Below are 14,293 nucleotides of genomic sequence, written 5' to 3'. Positions count from 1 at the left end.
AAGCCTCGCGTATGTTCTTTCGATTATCTCACTGTCTGATCATTTCGAATGTCTCCTATATCTGATCCAGCAACTGTATCGAAAACGACCCGGAATGTCCATGTCCTGTGCCAGGCTACCGCAGAATCTCTCGAAAAATCGCTACCGGGACATTTCCCCATGTGAGTAATGACATCAACGTACGCGCTTCTGTTTCCTGTTTAAAGTACTCGAAACGTTTTTGACATGCGAGCGCCATGTTTCACGCAGATGACGCGACTCGAGTGGTCCTGAAGGGAGCCGAGGACTACATCAACGCAAACTACATAAACGTAAGGACCTACAACCTATCTCTCTCTCTCTCTATATATATATATATATATATATAATGACTCTGTTCGACTGTAACAATGTTGTTGTTAACAATTTTTTGTGTGTGTCCTAAGATGGAGATACCAGGGGGAGGTGGCGTAAGGCGATATATCGCATGCCAGGGCCCACTACCTGGCACTTGTTGTGATTTCTGGCAGATGGTGTGGGAGCAGAGCGCCGCCCTGGTGGTCATGCTCACCACGCAGGTGGAACGGGGCAGGGTACGAGCGACACTTACTTCATACACTCGGACACGGATGCACACGAAGCACGTACAAGTAACCGATCATACGAGACATGGCAACACCGCTCAGGCTGTATAACGTTCGCGATTAGGCAAAAATCAATCCGCAGGAGCTGGCGGTTTTTCCAAATCGCAGCGGGTTTCGGGCCGAGACGCGTCACGTGACGTCCTCACGACACGCGTTCAGCCGAAGCGCTCTTCGGTACAGCTAAACACGCTCTCATTTCCCGACAACAAGATCGTACGATTGCGATCTCGCCGATTCATCTAGTTCTTTATGAAAAGAAATATGAAAATACGTTTATATGAAAGGAAAAAAAACAACAAGCCCAAAGTGCTGGATTGGATTGACTCGTGAGGCGTCTTTTTCAGGTCAAGTGTCACCAGTACTGGCCGAACGTATCCGCCATGGGCACTTACGGCAACTTCCAGGTGTCCTGCGTGTCTGAGGATGGGAAAGCGGCGTATCTGCTCCGAGCGCTGACTCTCACACACCTGGAGGTAAGGCAGTACGACAGTATCACCGTATAACGATCAATGGACATTTGAAATAGTTAGCATTTTTTCACTTAATTATTTAAAACAAAAATGTTCATCGAACTGAACACTGAACCCATTTTTCCATATTTAGGTAATGTCATGTGACCAATTCTGTATATCCCTATCCTGTGTGTGTGTGTAGACTAAAGAAGAGAGGCATATTTGCCAGATGCAGTACATGGCTTGGCCCGATCACGGCGTTCCGGATGACTCCACCGAGTTCCTGAACTTTGTTAACCTGGTGCGCAGTAAGCGAGGAGACTCGCAGGACCCTGTGGTCGTGCACTGCAGGTCAGGCCTACAGAACAACCGTCATTAACACACCAAGTTCATTTGACACGATTGGATTTAGATCACGAACAAAACCCTGCTACTGAAGTGTTAGCAAACAGCTGTCAGGTCAAACATCTGGACCGCCACTAGATTGCGCCAGTGTTTCAACATCGTCCACGGTCTAGTCTGTATGGCCTGTGGCTTCGGAGGCAGATGTTTGTTTCGTTACCTCGTATTTACATCGTATCGTAAAAATTTATATCCATGGCGAATGACCGCAGTCGTGTAAAATGAACCCCCCCCCCAAAAAAGCAGACACTTTCGAGGAGAAGATGGAAGATAGAGGTTATTACGCGAGTTTAAAGAGGCTAGAAGTCATTTTTTTTTCCTATCAAATGAAGGAGAAAAGATTCCCCTTTTTGTAAATTCACTATAGAGTTAAATGATCTGGAAATCTTTGTTTGTGTTGATGTAGATCCTGAATAACTTGATATCAGAGTCTGAGTGTAACCCAGATAATAAACTATATCTATAGCGTGTATATACAGAGTATATAATACTGTTGAGTACGTTTCCTGAAATATAATAGAACAGAATTTTGGAATATATTCCAACACCATGTAAGAAGACTAATGAGAAGAGAGTAGTGCAATAATTACAAAGGAAACTAGTTCTATGATCAGACGCTCAGTGTGAGCTCGGCCTGTCCTTCACTGATCCGCTGCTTTCCCCCCCACCCCCCACCCCCTGGCACAGCGCCGGGATCGGTCGCACAGGGGTTCTGATCACCATGGAGACAGCGATGTGTCTGATCGAGCGGAGTCAAGACGTGTATCCGTTAGACATCGTCCGAACCATGAGAGACCAGCGAGCCATGATGATTCAAACTGCTGTGAGTAGCGAAGCATTTCTTTATTTATTTATTTCTCAAACCCGTTCACGGAGATCCAGGAGGTGGAGTTCGGTTTTACGAACCAGCAGGCACAATACGTTCACGACCTGATTCGTGTATATATTAGTTCTCCATTTCGATTGGTCAGAAGGTGTTGATTTTGTATTTTTCTATAACAGCACAGCGTTTCTGTAGTGACCGCTAAATTCACGGAGATGCGTACGACGGCGTCGTTATTTAACAAAAGAAATCGTGTTAGTAATCATTGAAACGGTGAAGCTTTAGCAGGAGCTTTGGTAAGGATCGAATCTGCATTTAATCTGCATGAATGATTAATATAGTACAGCATTATGAATTTTTAAGTCTAGAAGCATAATACGTAAGATTTAACATTTATGTTAAGAAAAACTACTACAGTCTCAAAGATCTGTTGGGGAAAAGCAAAGAGCGATCAATAATTTGCTAAACAATAAAATTAGCCCAAAACCCCACCCACAAAACATCAAATTGAACAGTCTGAAGTAATAATAATATAAATAGCCACACGATCGATGTGTCTGACTTTGAGATCTGGCCCACGGTTTTTGATTCCGTCTCCTGAATCCATTTTTACTGCCTTCACAGAGTCAGTATCGGTTTGTATGTGAAGCCATTCTGAGAGTGTATAACGAGGAGATAGTGAAGCCGCTGGACTCGCCGGAGCCGAGCGCGTGCGCGACGGAGGAATGAAGAGCTGCCCCGTCCTGGATTCCTTTACGAACTCGACTGTCCCTCTGTCGCCTCCTGGTGGAGAGCTGCGTACCTGACCCCTGAGAATTGGAACACGGGCGACAAAGCACTATTTGCACTTTAGAACAAAATGACCACTCGAGGGGGATTTTACTAGAAAGACAACCGCATCAGGGTGTTGTGTAATCATTCATTTTTGAACAGTGGTAAACATTCAGGTTGGAGGCCAAACCGAATCGAACTAAAGACGATAGAAAGCGACTTCTCGTAGTGCCATACACTGAAATGAGCCAATGTCCGACCTGGAACAAACTCTTCTGGATCACTTTCCCGCCGGTAAATGCTATGTATATGATTTTAACGGGTTAAAGAGCCCCGTGTCCACCCCACAGTTCACTGTTTCATTTCATGGTACACGGATTTATGTCTCTTCTAAATCTGTGGAATTCCCAGTTTTCTGTCCATTGCTCTGATGCTTTAAAATGAAAGTAACATTTTGTCACGCACTCTTCCCGTTTAGGTCTCGAGTCTCTCGAGTGTTAAATTCGTATAATGGTTCAGGCCAGCAGCCAAGGGTTTAACTACTGTATACAGTCTGCGAAATAATGTGAAAAAAAACAATGTGAAAATGTTCCTTGCTGGCAGGACGTTGCTGTACCGTCGCCCTATACGACACACCAGATCAGGCTGATTGCTTTGGCATGAATTTTTTTTTCCTTTTCAAAAGGGTCAAACGACGAGGTCATTTAAATCTGGAATCTATTTTAACCCATGTGAATTTTCTCACCTACTGCATGTCAACAGAAATCTTTTGAGGCTCTTTTGCGCTTGTCCCACATTTCAACATGCAGTTGTCGTCGTCGTTTTTTTTTTTTTAGCAGACTTCTGATGTCTCGTTAAAATGTCCCGCTGGAGACCTAAGGTAAATGCTGTAGGCCCTGGGCCCGCACCTGGCTAACTGATGTAAAGGTGCTCTAGGCCCCGCCCTTGTACCTTGTAGAGTGGAGTAAAGATGCTCTACCTAGCAAACTAATGGTTCTATATCGGCCCCTAAACCAGACCAAGGAATTGACGGCCCAGACCCTATACATGGCTAAAGAAACAATGCTATAAACCATGTCCCTGTACTGGAGTAATTAAGGTAAAGGTGCTATAGACCAGACCCCTGTAAGTGGTTAAGGAAGTGATCCTATAGACCCTGCCCCTGTTTCAGACTACCTAAGATAAAGGTGCTATACACCTTGTAAGTGGCTTAAGAAATGATTATATAGACCTTGTCCTTCTCCTGGAGTACTTATGGTAGAGGTGCTACGTTAGGAAGCTGAGGTCAGCCATGATATAGAACACCTGGAGCAGATCTTCCTCAAGGGTCCAACAGTGGCAGCTTGGTTTTCCTAAGGCTTGAACCGCTGACTTTCAACAGCATCTTCACCTCCATTAGCAAGGGAGAGTACCAATGGTACTTTTAACTGAGTCGCATACAGGGCTTAACCTTGTGCGAGCAAGGAACCTTTTAATATCATTGGCTTACTCGTTGTTATTATCGTAACTACAGGTATTACCTTCATGAAAGTGAAGGTCCTGTAGGCTTAGATCCCTGTGCCTGGCAATTGAGGTAAAGTTCTCAACCCTATATCTAACCCTATACGAACTAAAGGTTCTGTTGGTACTGTTCAAGTACTAGCATCCGCTAAAGATGTTATAATAACGAGTAAGGTAATGATATTAAAGGACTAGTTAAGAAAGCTAAAGGTAAGCCCTGAACTCGACTCGGTTAAAGGTACTATTGGCACCGTCCCCGACCGTACGTGTATAATTAAGGGAACGGAGCAATAAGCCTGGCCCCTTTAAATTAAAATCGACATAAAATTGCTATAGACCTGTTTGTATTGGTGAGTGTGCCCAAATCCTAGCCCCTTTAAGGTAAAAGTGAGATAGGCCCAGCCCTTGTGTTCCTGAGTAACTAAAGTAAATGCCATATATTTACCATTGCCCCTAATTCACCCATCATTACTCACTAATCCATTGTGAATATATTCAAATCTGCTAAACCCCAAACTGTGGAAAACACACTCAACCAATTCCCATCTGTTGTTCATCTCCCTTGCCCCTAAAGGAAAAGATGTGACCAACTACTGTTTTTATGTCTTGCTCTTAGTCCATCCGTCCCGTTTTTTAACCATCGCATTCCACAACGTATAAAAGGGATTTGGCTTCCAGGACCAACACGTTTTTTCATCCTAATGAATGTTCATCAAGCAGACATGCGAGCTTCCGTGCGTGTTGTGATGAATCTTAAGCTATAGATTTGCTATTAATATTGTGTTGGGACAATGGTATTTTTGTATTTTAAAAGTTGAGAGAGAAAATGAAAAAGGAAAAAAAAAAAAAAAAAAGAGACAACACTTTGCAGCTAACTTCGTAGCCTGTTGAACTACTTTATTCTTACTGTAGTTATGGGCAAGGTGGGGGGGTAGGGTGGGGGGGGGTCATGTTGAAATTATATTTATGTCGAAAATTTGTTAAATAGAGACACCTGTAGGAACATCTCTTAACTACATCGTGTCGAATGTTAAATATTTGTAAATATGTTATATATTAAAAGTGTTCTGAAAAGATTTTTTTTTTGCTTTTTGTCTTCTTTTTTTTTTTTTTTTTTTAAGACTCTGACCTGCCATAAAACATTAATTAACACAGAAGGTCAGAAAGTTTATGATGATCTCTTATACGATGATCAACTACTGGATATACGTCCGACACCTGAGAGCAAAACACCTGGTATTTTCTGCAAGTCCAGGATCGGAAGCGACCGCCCGACAATAATTGAGACAGTTTGTACAGGGAGATGAGGTCCTTGACCTCCAGCTCAGTTTACTTACCAAGTGGCAAGGGCCCTTCGAGGTCACATGGTGACTCTTGAAGGAGTTCAGACAGACACATGGTAAGTAATACACACCCAGTAATACTGTAACAATGCAAGAGACAGATAATCTCCTAAAAGTGATCCTACATCACATTCTATCCAGTCGAATTCGGTTTCTCTCACCCGGTGCCACAGTATATTTAGAACGACTTCGGTATTTGCCAATAAAAATTGGCTGTGAAGTCCTTGAGATGAGCCAGGCTCACAGAGAACCTATCAGTGTGCAGCAGGACAGATGGCGGTACATCACGCAGTAAACCATTTTGGGTCTTGGGCATACTCAAAGATGGCAGCAATTGCTTCACTTACCTAATTTGTCTTTCCCCGTTGTACTGTAGACCTAGGTAGTTGGACAGAGGGTTCAGGGCTGTTTTGTGTTAGGTGCTAGGAGGTAAGGACTGCCCAGCGATGTACATTAGCAGGAAATTCCCCGCTCAAGTCACCGATAGTGTTTTCTGATCGAGTCGGGTGTCCTCACTTTCCAGTATGACCTGCTGGGATGTCTTCACACTCTCTGTTTGAACCATGTCCCCATGCAGCTGCTCTACTGAGATCACTTGTTGCGGTCTGTTTATTTTATAGTTCCGGTGGTCAATAGAAATGGGGCACATTTCCCATCTGAAAGTATTGGAACAGCAAGGCCCATTCTTTTGTTTTTGCTATACGATGAAGACACTTGGGTTTGAGATCAAAAGATTGATGGATGGGAATTTCAGCTTTCATTTAATAATATGTACATCTAGATGTGTTGAACAACTTCGAACACGGCACCTTCGGCGGCAGACGCATAAGTATAACGAATAGTAATAGAGAAAAGTCAAAAACGCTTAATACTTGGTTGCATACTCATTACTTGTGACAGCTGCATCAAGCCTGCGAGCTAGTGACATCACCAAACTGTTCGATTCTTCCTTTGTGATGCTTCTCCATGCTTGTACCACAGTTCAGTTGTTTGTTCTGGGGGGGGGGGGGGGGGGGGGGGGTTTCTCCCTTCAGTCTGCTCTTCATGCTATAAGGTTGGGTGAAATGCATGCGTATTTGGCTTAAGGTCTGGTGATTTGACTTGGCCAGTCTAAAACATTCCACTTTTTCCCTCTAGATCAAGTCCTTTGGTAGAGGTAACATATGGTGCATATCTATTTTGAGATACTGATTTCCGTGAGCTGTAAGCCGTAATCATCGAGATTAAAACATAAAAAGGCTCGAATTATTTCACTTTATGTGTAATAAATCTAGAATACATGAAAGTTTCACTTTTTTTTTTAAAATTAATTTATGGGGGAAAAAAAAAAAAAAAAAAAAAAGACTTTTCCATAATATTCAAATTTTTGGAGATGCACCTGTACACCCTAAACCTACAGGACTCACTTTGCCAAGTGCTCACTTCAGGGATACTGGTGTGGACCTGCACAGTGAATAATAGTGCAGAATAATAATAAAACCTTCCTCAGATATCTTGGGTCACAGTGAACAAAAATGAAAAACCCTCAGAACATTCCCCCGAGTCGGTTGTGCGCGTGGGTATCACGCTACAGACCAGCCACAATCATAGACGAACTTGTATCTACACTCAAAGATCAGATTAGGCATACCTACATACTATGCAGCTAAATGCCCCACAACCACAAATACCCTCTCACAAGCTAAATGCTTCCATTGTTGAATTCCCCCACAACTGCAAATACCCCCATATCTAAATGCCCTCACCACCCAATAACCCTCACAGCTGAATTCCCCCCAAAACCACAAATTCCCTCCCATTATTATAAACACCACCAACAACCAATTGCACCACAACCTCAAACAGATGCCAGTATAGGTACTGGTCTTTACAGAAACATTTCACACTGTTTAAAAACATAAATGAGAACCCATTTCCTGCCCATGTGCACAAAATGAAAGGACACAATGGAGTTGTCTTAGTAGAATGAAATAATTAAAAAAAAAAAAAATCTTCAAAATACATCACAACTTCCATGAGAAGGTGGGTGAGGGAGTAAAGAGTGGAACAGTACTGTACAGAGACGGTTCTTTAAACTGGCTGGCACTTCTTCCGGCTGTGAGGCGAGATACGGTAACTTTTGGGACAGGTGCATTTGTAGCCACCTCTGTGGTTCACGCATGTGTGAGAGCAGCCCCCATTCCTCAGTGTACATTCATTGATATCTTTATAAAAAAAAATAAAAAACACACACAATGAGATATACAGTCATTCTGTAAATTCAGTATTTAAATCCTTTCAGTTGTACGAACTAACCCTTGCACTGATGCCCATTTGGATGCCGGGTGTATCCACGTGGACAGATGCAGCGGTGTGTGCCTGGCAAGTTAACACACCTCCATTCACACATGTGCTGCCGGTGCTGTTGCATCTCCTCACACTCATTAATATCTGAAATGGATGTGCACGTGCATTAGAACTCTGCGCACACTACCACAGTTCAGTCTAATCTGCATTCAGAACAGTTGCAGTGAGTTTTCGAACAGTCCGACTGGTACGACCAATGACACGTGTGCTACTAGAATTTGGTTATTTTGTTTACCCTCGTTTTTTCTCGCCCGCCAGACAGCTCCGCCCATCATAGAGGTACAATTTCACCCGGAGACGGGTGAAAGGCTAACGTGCTTTTACCAAGTTGTCAACCACGTGTTTCCGAACTCGTGCGGATGCTGTGTCGCAGTGGAGCGTAACACACTCAAAGGAAAGCACCGACTGCCCTTTTCCACATTTAATGTAATATACAGTATGCTCACAGATCCCCCCGATTGGCTAGTGTCGCTGTGATTGACAAGCGAGAAAGAGAACGTCATCCCTCCCACCCAGAGAGCATGCCCAGAGAGTTTTGCTCCCTCAGGTCTTGGCATCATGGATGGCGTCGGCATCTTCGGGATGCAAACTCCTAGGATGATCTTCCAACAATAGAACAAATCTCGCTGAATCTTTGCTCCATTGTTATTGTATAAAACTTCATTACAGGTCTGTACAGCTGATTACTTCACAATTGATCTTCGAGTATCGAATTCAAATTCTGTTTTCACACATACTGCAATACCGTCTGGAAAAATCATGACACTGTCCAAACACTGTTCATTTTCTGCATCATTAATTACTTTAATACTAGCGTTTGAGACACTTGCTCTACATACAGTACCAATTCATTGCTCTATATAACGTCTTTCGGTACTGTGGGCTGTATTCTGACCCAGAATAGAATTGTATAGGGTTTTATTTATGTTTTACAATACACTTGAAAGCAGCTTCACAGACATTATTACAATACATCCTGTCTCTTGTAAACTCCTGCACTTACCGACGCAAGGCAGTGCAGTTAAATCTCCTACGGTCGGATCAGAAGGTTTTCTGCGGTATCCTGGGGGACACTCTGAGATGCAGGTCCTCCCGTCCCCGGCTAGCCGAGATCCGTCCGAACACGCGCAGTGGAACGACCCTGGAGTGTTCACGCATGCGTTCGCACATGGTCCGAGACCCGTATTCTCTCTGCATTCATCGATATCTGTACAATCAAGGCACAAACACATCGCTCAGGAAAATCTTAACCTGTAATATCACGTATTTAAATTAAAGGGGCGGGGCGAGGATTGCAGAGACACTCATCACGACTGACCTTCGCAGTGTCCGTGTGTGATGTTCATGCTGTACCCCGCAGGACAGAGACAGCGAAAGCTACCCGGTGTGTTAACGCAGCCAAACACACAGCGGGCCGTGCCAGCAGGCAGCACACACTCATTCACATCTGGAATAATAGAGAGGTGTGTCACATTTCTAAACGATCCCCCAGTGTAATGTAGTCAATACGCTGTGTTATACACTTACCGTCCACTTTATTAGGAACACCTGTACAACTGCACATTCATGCAGTTAGAGAGAGTGTGAGAGTGAGTGAGTGTGTGTGAGTGTAAGTGTAAAAACACACACTCCAGACAGGATGAAGAGTTTAGTCCTGGAATGAAGAACTCACCGGTGCAGGACATCCTGTCGGATGAAAGCTGGAAACCGAGTCTGCAGCTGCACCTGTATGAGCCAAAGGTGTTTTCACAGACCTGCTGGCACTCGTGCAGACCCTCCACACACTCGTCCAGATCTACAAACCACACACACACACACACACACACACACAGTTTTATAAAAGCAGAAACACATTCATACACGGCATGTCCGGAGCAGATTAAAGAGGGGTACTTTAAAGGGATGGTACGATTCATTCTTTAATAATGTCATATTTATGTATTTGATATTGGCCACAAATGGCATTCTGTATTTTTTTTTTGTTTGTGTGTGTGTGTGTGTGCAGTCTGACAGCGACACTGAACTTAATACTGCACGTTCAGAATCAACCAGCATGCGTACCTCTTCTGGATAGGGTTTAAACTCTATGTCTAAGGTCTAAATAAATATCGATGTGCACAATTTAACTATTAAATATTAATCACGCGTGTGGAATAACTGAACACTGCTCTAAAAGAAGAAATATCTTCATGATGGTATTTCAAATATGAAACATTTCTGGCGAAGCAGCACTAACCACACCCCACTAACCACAATTTCTCACCCAGACTCTTGGGTGTTGTTCGTGTCACACATTTCCTTCCAGTCTTACTTCATCATTTACAAGCATAAGTAAACACCATGCTCGTGAGTAAGTGGAAACACAAGCTGCTGTAATGTACTGCTCTGCACTATTACATGCCAGGCCATATGGAGAACCACCGAGGATGTTTTTTGCATCAGACCCAGTCCCACCGTCCCGTACCTTCTCATGATTGAAAATCCTCAAGAGGAACCAGACTCAGGACCTTTCCTCTTCTCAGAGTATAAATCATTACAATATACAGGAGAGGAAGACTAAAGGCAAATATTTGCAAGCATGCATGAGGTAAAAGTATTAATAAAGAGACCAAGGTAACGTGACCCTGACCAAGATCACCTTATTTATTTATTTATTTATTTATTTATTTATTTCATATTTATGAAGATTCACCAACAGTTATATTTTTTTCAACCTACTCCTTTCAAATCAAAACAAACTGAACATCTATAATATAATATATAATATAAAGGTGATTATTTATTTATTTATTTTTTAAACAGAGTTATTATCGTATTGTTTCACCAGTCACATTTGAAAACGACGGTATAGTAAAAACAGCTAAGAACCAGTGCAGTAAAGAATGTCCCATACTTGCTGTGGCTCGCCTTCATTACAATAACACACTGCTGCTGGACAAGAATTCACAGCCTTGGGGAAACTCAACGGCGACAGAACGTGAATTTAAATAGCGTTTAGCACTAAATCCAGATGTCTCGACTGGTTTGCTAACAGATACACATACATAAAGATCTACTTTAGACAAACGTTATGTTAGTGCCAGAACCCTGGCGCCTGAGAAACTAATGAAACAAACGAAGACGGGGGAAAAAAAATGAAGCAAAGTGGATAATCTCATACTCGACTGTAAATGTATCATTGAGAGTTGTTGCTGTAATCATAAAGAGTGCTCATGTGCTCATCCCAGGACTCTTAGTCAAAATATCCTCATGTTGAACATCCTTCGGTGTTTCATATCATGGTCCTGGACTTGCTCCGTTACAAAGCTGGTAAGTTATTATTTCGCTCATTATCTATAGGATAAAAGTGTGCTCTGGAATAAAACGTCTTTCACCTCGACACGTCCTTTGGTCCCTCAGCAGCAGGAAGCCGGGCTCGCAGCGACACTCGGCGTGATCGTACGCATTCACCTGGCACACTTGAGAGCAGCCACCGTTGCTCGGAGAGCATGGGGTTAACCCTGCAGGTAAGGACATACATGGGTAATCCCAGAAACATCTAGAATACACCTGCTCCAACATAAAGGCTTTTGGATTACGTTTCATTTGAAATACTTTAAAAAAAAAAAATTCTCTCTCAGCGTCCTCATATTTAAACTCGAATGGAGAGGTAGCGAGGATGTCCTCGGAGTAGATTTTAATGACTGGTACATCCTTAAATTGTGCAATATGATACCCTGATTTATTATTCAGCACACTTATTGCACTGATATATTTATTTATTTATTTTTTAAATTTCCTGTGCATGAAAAAAAAAGGCGAGTGTGAAGGCAGAGAGAGAGAGAAAATGAAATGCTGTTGAGATTACACTATGGTATAAAACTTACAGAAATACAGAAAAAGTGGTTATTTGATAAGCTACAAACTATGCCAAGATATATAGGGGCACTTTGTAGCACTTGGTAGTTAAGGCTCTGGGTTACTGATCGGAAGGTCGGGGGTTCAAGCCCCAGCACTACCTTGAGCAAGGCCCTTAACCCTCTCTGCTCCAGGGGCGCTGTGTCATGGCCGACCCAGTGCTTCCTGACATGCTGGGGTATGCGAAGAAAAGAACTTCACTGTGCTGTAATGTATACGTGTTCAATAAAGACTCATCGTCATTATTGTTCCATCAATGGGAAGGAATCACTATGACACTTACACTAAAAATACCTCAAAGACACCATTGGTTTGAGCCTGACACTGGATAAAAATAAATAAATAAATAAATACATCCAGCCGGCACCTTTGCGGTGCTCCGAAACGGACACTCTTGAGATTACCTCTAATTGTGCATGGAAAAAGCTAGAACGTTGAATTGTAAACTGACAAGGTAGGTGTCCAGGGGCTAGTAAGTGAAGGTATTTCATAAACCCCAATGTAATGATGTTTAAAGAATGTTAAACAGCATATGCATCAGTCAAACCTACAGCCACTAATATGCGTGACAAGAATATGCTCTCTCGTCAAGCCCGTCAGAGACTTTTTAGTCGTGTCTTTACCAAAGTAAGATCTATAAAAGCAGTGCCTTACCAATACACATGGGTGTGACACCGCTCCACTGCCCGTCCTGTAGACAGTAGCTGTACACATCCCCATCGGCCAGCGTGTAACCAGCATAGCAGGCATATTGTATGTAATGCTTATATTGGAATGGAGCAGGGTTGGAGATCGTATGGAAATAGAACGTTCCATGAGCAGGTAAGGGAGGGTAAGGACAGACCGGCCTTCGTTTGCTGCCGTGGAACACTGGGAAACCTGAAATTGCTGAAGTGGTTTGAGCGACTTTGTGTTTTGCGATAGTGTCCGGTGTTTGGTTCGCCACACTCTGCTTAGCTGTTGCATTTTCCTGATCATGATTACCGATCACTGGTGGTCTGTTTCTAAGAGTCAAAAATCTAGAGCTGGCAGGCCCATTTTTGCCTGATCTTGAAATATCATATAGTTCTCCACCTGTCTGACCAACCGAAAGTCGACGAGGCTCCAGAAGTTCCTTATCTACCATCGTGCTCCCCTTTGCCAGATCTCTAGCAACAACTGGAGTCAAGTGTATGGCAGGGGTATGTGCTGTTGGCACTTCCGTCCTGGGCGGAAAATCTTCATCAGCCCTGGCTGCTGTAGTACGCCAGAGGAACAATTCTCCCTCATGCATCCCAGAAGGAATGAATACTGGGGATCTAGCCTTAAAAGATGTTGGAAAAGATTTTGGCTTGTTTTTAGATACTGTGAGGTCAAGAGAGCTGGTTGGAAAGAAAGCAGTGCTCACTTCCTCGGTTACCTGTAATGACTGTGAAATATCTTCATCAGAAGAAGCTTCGACTAGGATCCGAAGGCTACTAGATAATTCACTATTCTTAAGGATCTCTGAAGACACTGTAGGAGCATCTCGAGAGGCACCATTCCGAAGACTGTTTGTGTGTGTTTTGGCTGCACTTGAATCAGCTGTTGCTAGAATCATATTCAAATTAGCTCCCCTTGATACACCAAGGACTTGCGAAGGTGTGATTGGAATTTCATGATGCATCGGTGCTTTTGAGGTCAGGTAGTTTTCTCTCTTATCTTCTCCTTTGGGTGTAGAAGAAAGCATCTGATCTAGGAATCTGGATGACACTTCTTGCTGATCATTTAGTGTTGAAGTGGCCGAGATGGTTGACCGAGTGGGTTTTGATTGCAAAGTAGCAGGAAGCGGAGTGGTGGTTGAGACTGTTGCAGAGTTCACTAATGTAGCTGGCAGTAGTGGTTGCTTGAGTGGATCTGCAAACGTAAGTTCCCCCATGGTATTCCGTTTAGTAATTGTGTCTTCGAGTCCCACAGTCTCTACTGGAGCTTGTGTAGCGACTTGATAACGCAGCAGTCTTTTTGGAGGGTTTGGATGTGTCTGTGAATCCTCAGACAAATCTCCAGTCAGCTGAGGGTTGGGCTGAGGATCTCCCAGCAGAGAGGATTTTAGAAAGGTCTCTTTGGCAGCTGTGATAGCAATAGCACTGAATGGGTTTTTCAGATTGGTCATGTCTT

At 43.2% G+C, this 14,293-nt stretch overlaps 1 protein-coding gene across 1 annotated transcript in view; it reads left to right on the top strand.

Annotated features, from left to right (window-relative positions):
* Window positions 1-6,678, top strand: part of ptpn4b (protein tyrosine phosphatase non-receptor type 4b) — a 36,046-nt gene extending 29,368 nt beyond the window's left edge. Inside the window, exons 21-27 of the mRNA XM_053616985.1 lie at window positions 71-161; window positions 250-311; window positions 426-572; window positions 968-1,096; window positions 1,278-1,426; window positions 2,165-2,300; window positions 2,925-6,678. Coding sequence (XP_053472960.1) covers window positions 71-161; window positions 250-311; window positions 426-572; window positions 968-1,096; window positions 1,278-1,426; window positions 2,165-2,300; window positions 2,925-3,029 — 819 coding nt within the window. The 3' untranslated portion in view covers window positions 3,030-6,678. The remainder of the gene's footprint in view (window positions 1-70; window positions 162-249; window positions 312-425; window positions 573-967; window positions 1,097-1,277; window positions 1,427-2,164; window positions 2,301-2,924) is intronic.
* Window positions 6,679-14,293: the final 7,615 nt, after the last annotated feature.

This window comes from Ictalurus furcatus, chromosome 27 (genome assembly GCF_023375685.1).
Source record: "Ictalurus furcatus strain D&B chromosome 27, Billie_1.0, whole genome shotgun sequence".
Taxonomy (NCBI): domain Eukaryota; kingdom Metazoa; phylum Chordata; class Actinopteri; order Siluriformes; family Ictaluridae; genus Ictalurus; species Ictalurus furcatus.
The sequence above is the reverse complement of the archived record's forward strand: the minus strand, read 5'-3'. Positions and strand labels throughout refer to the sequence as shown.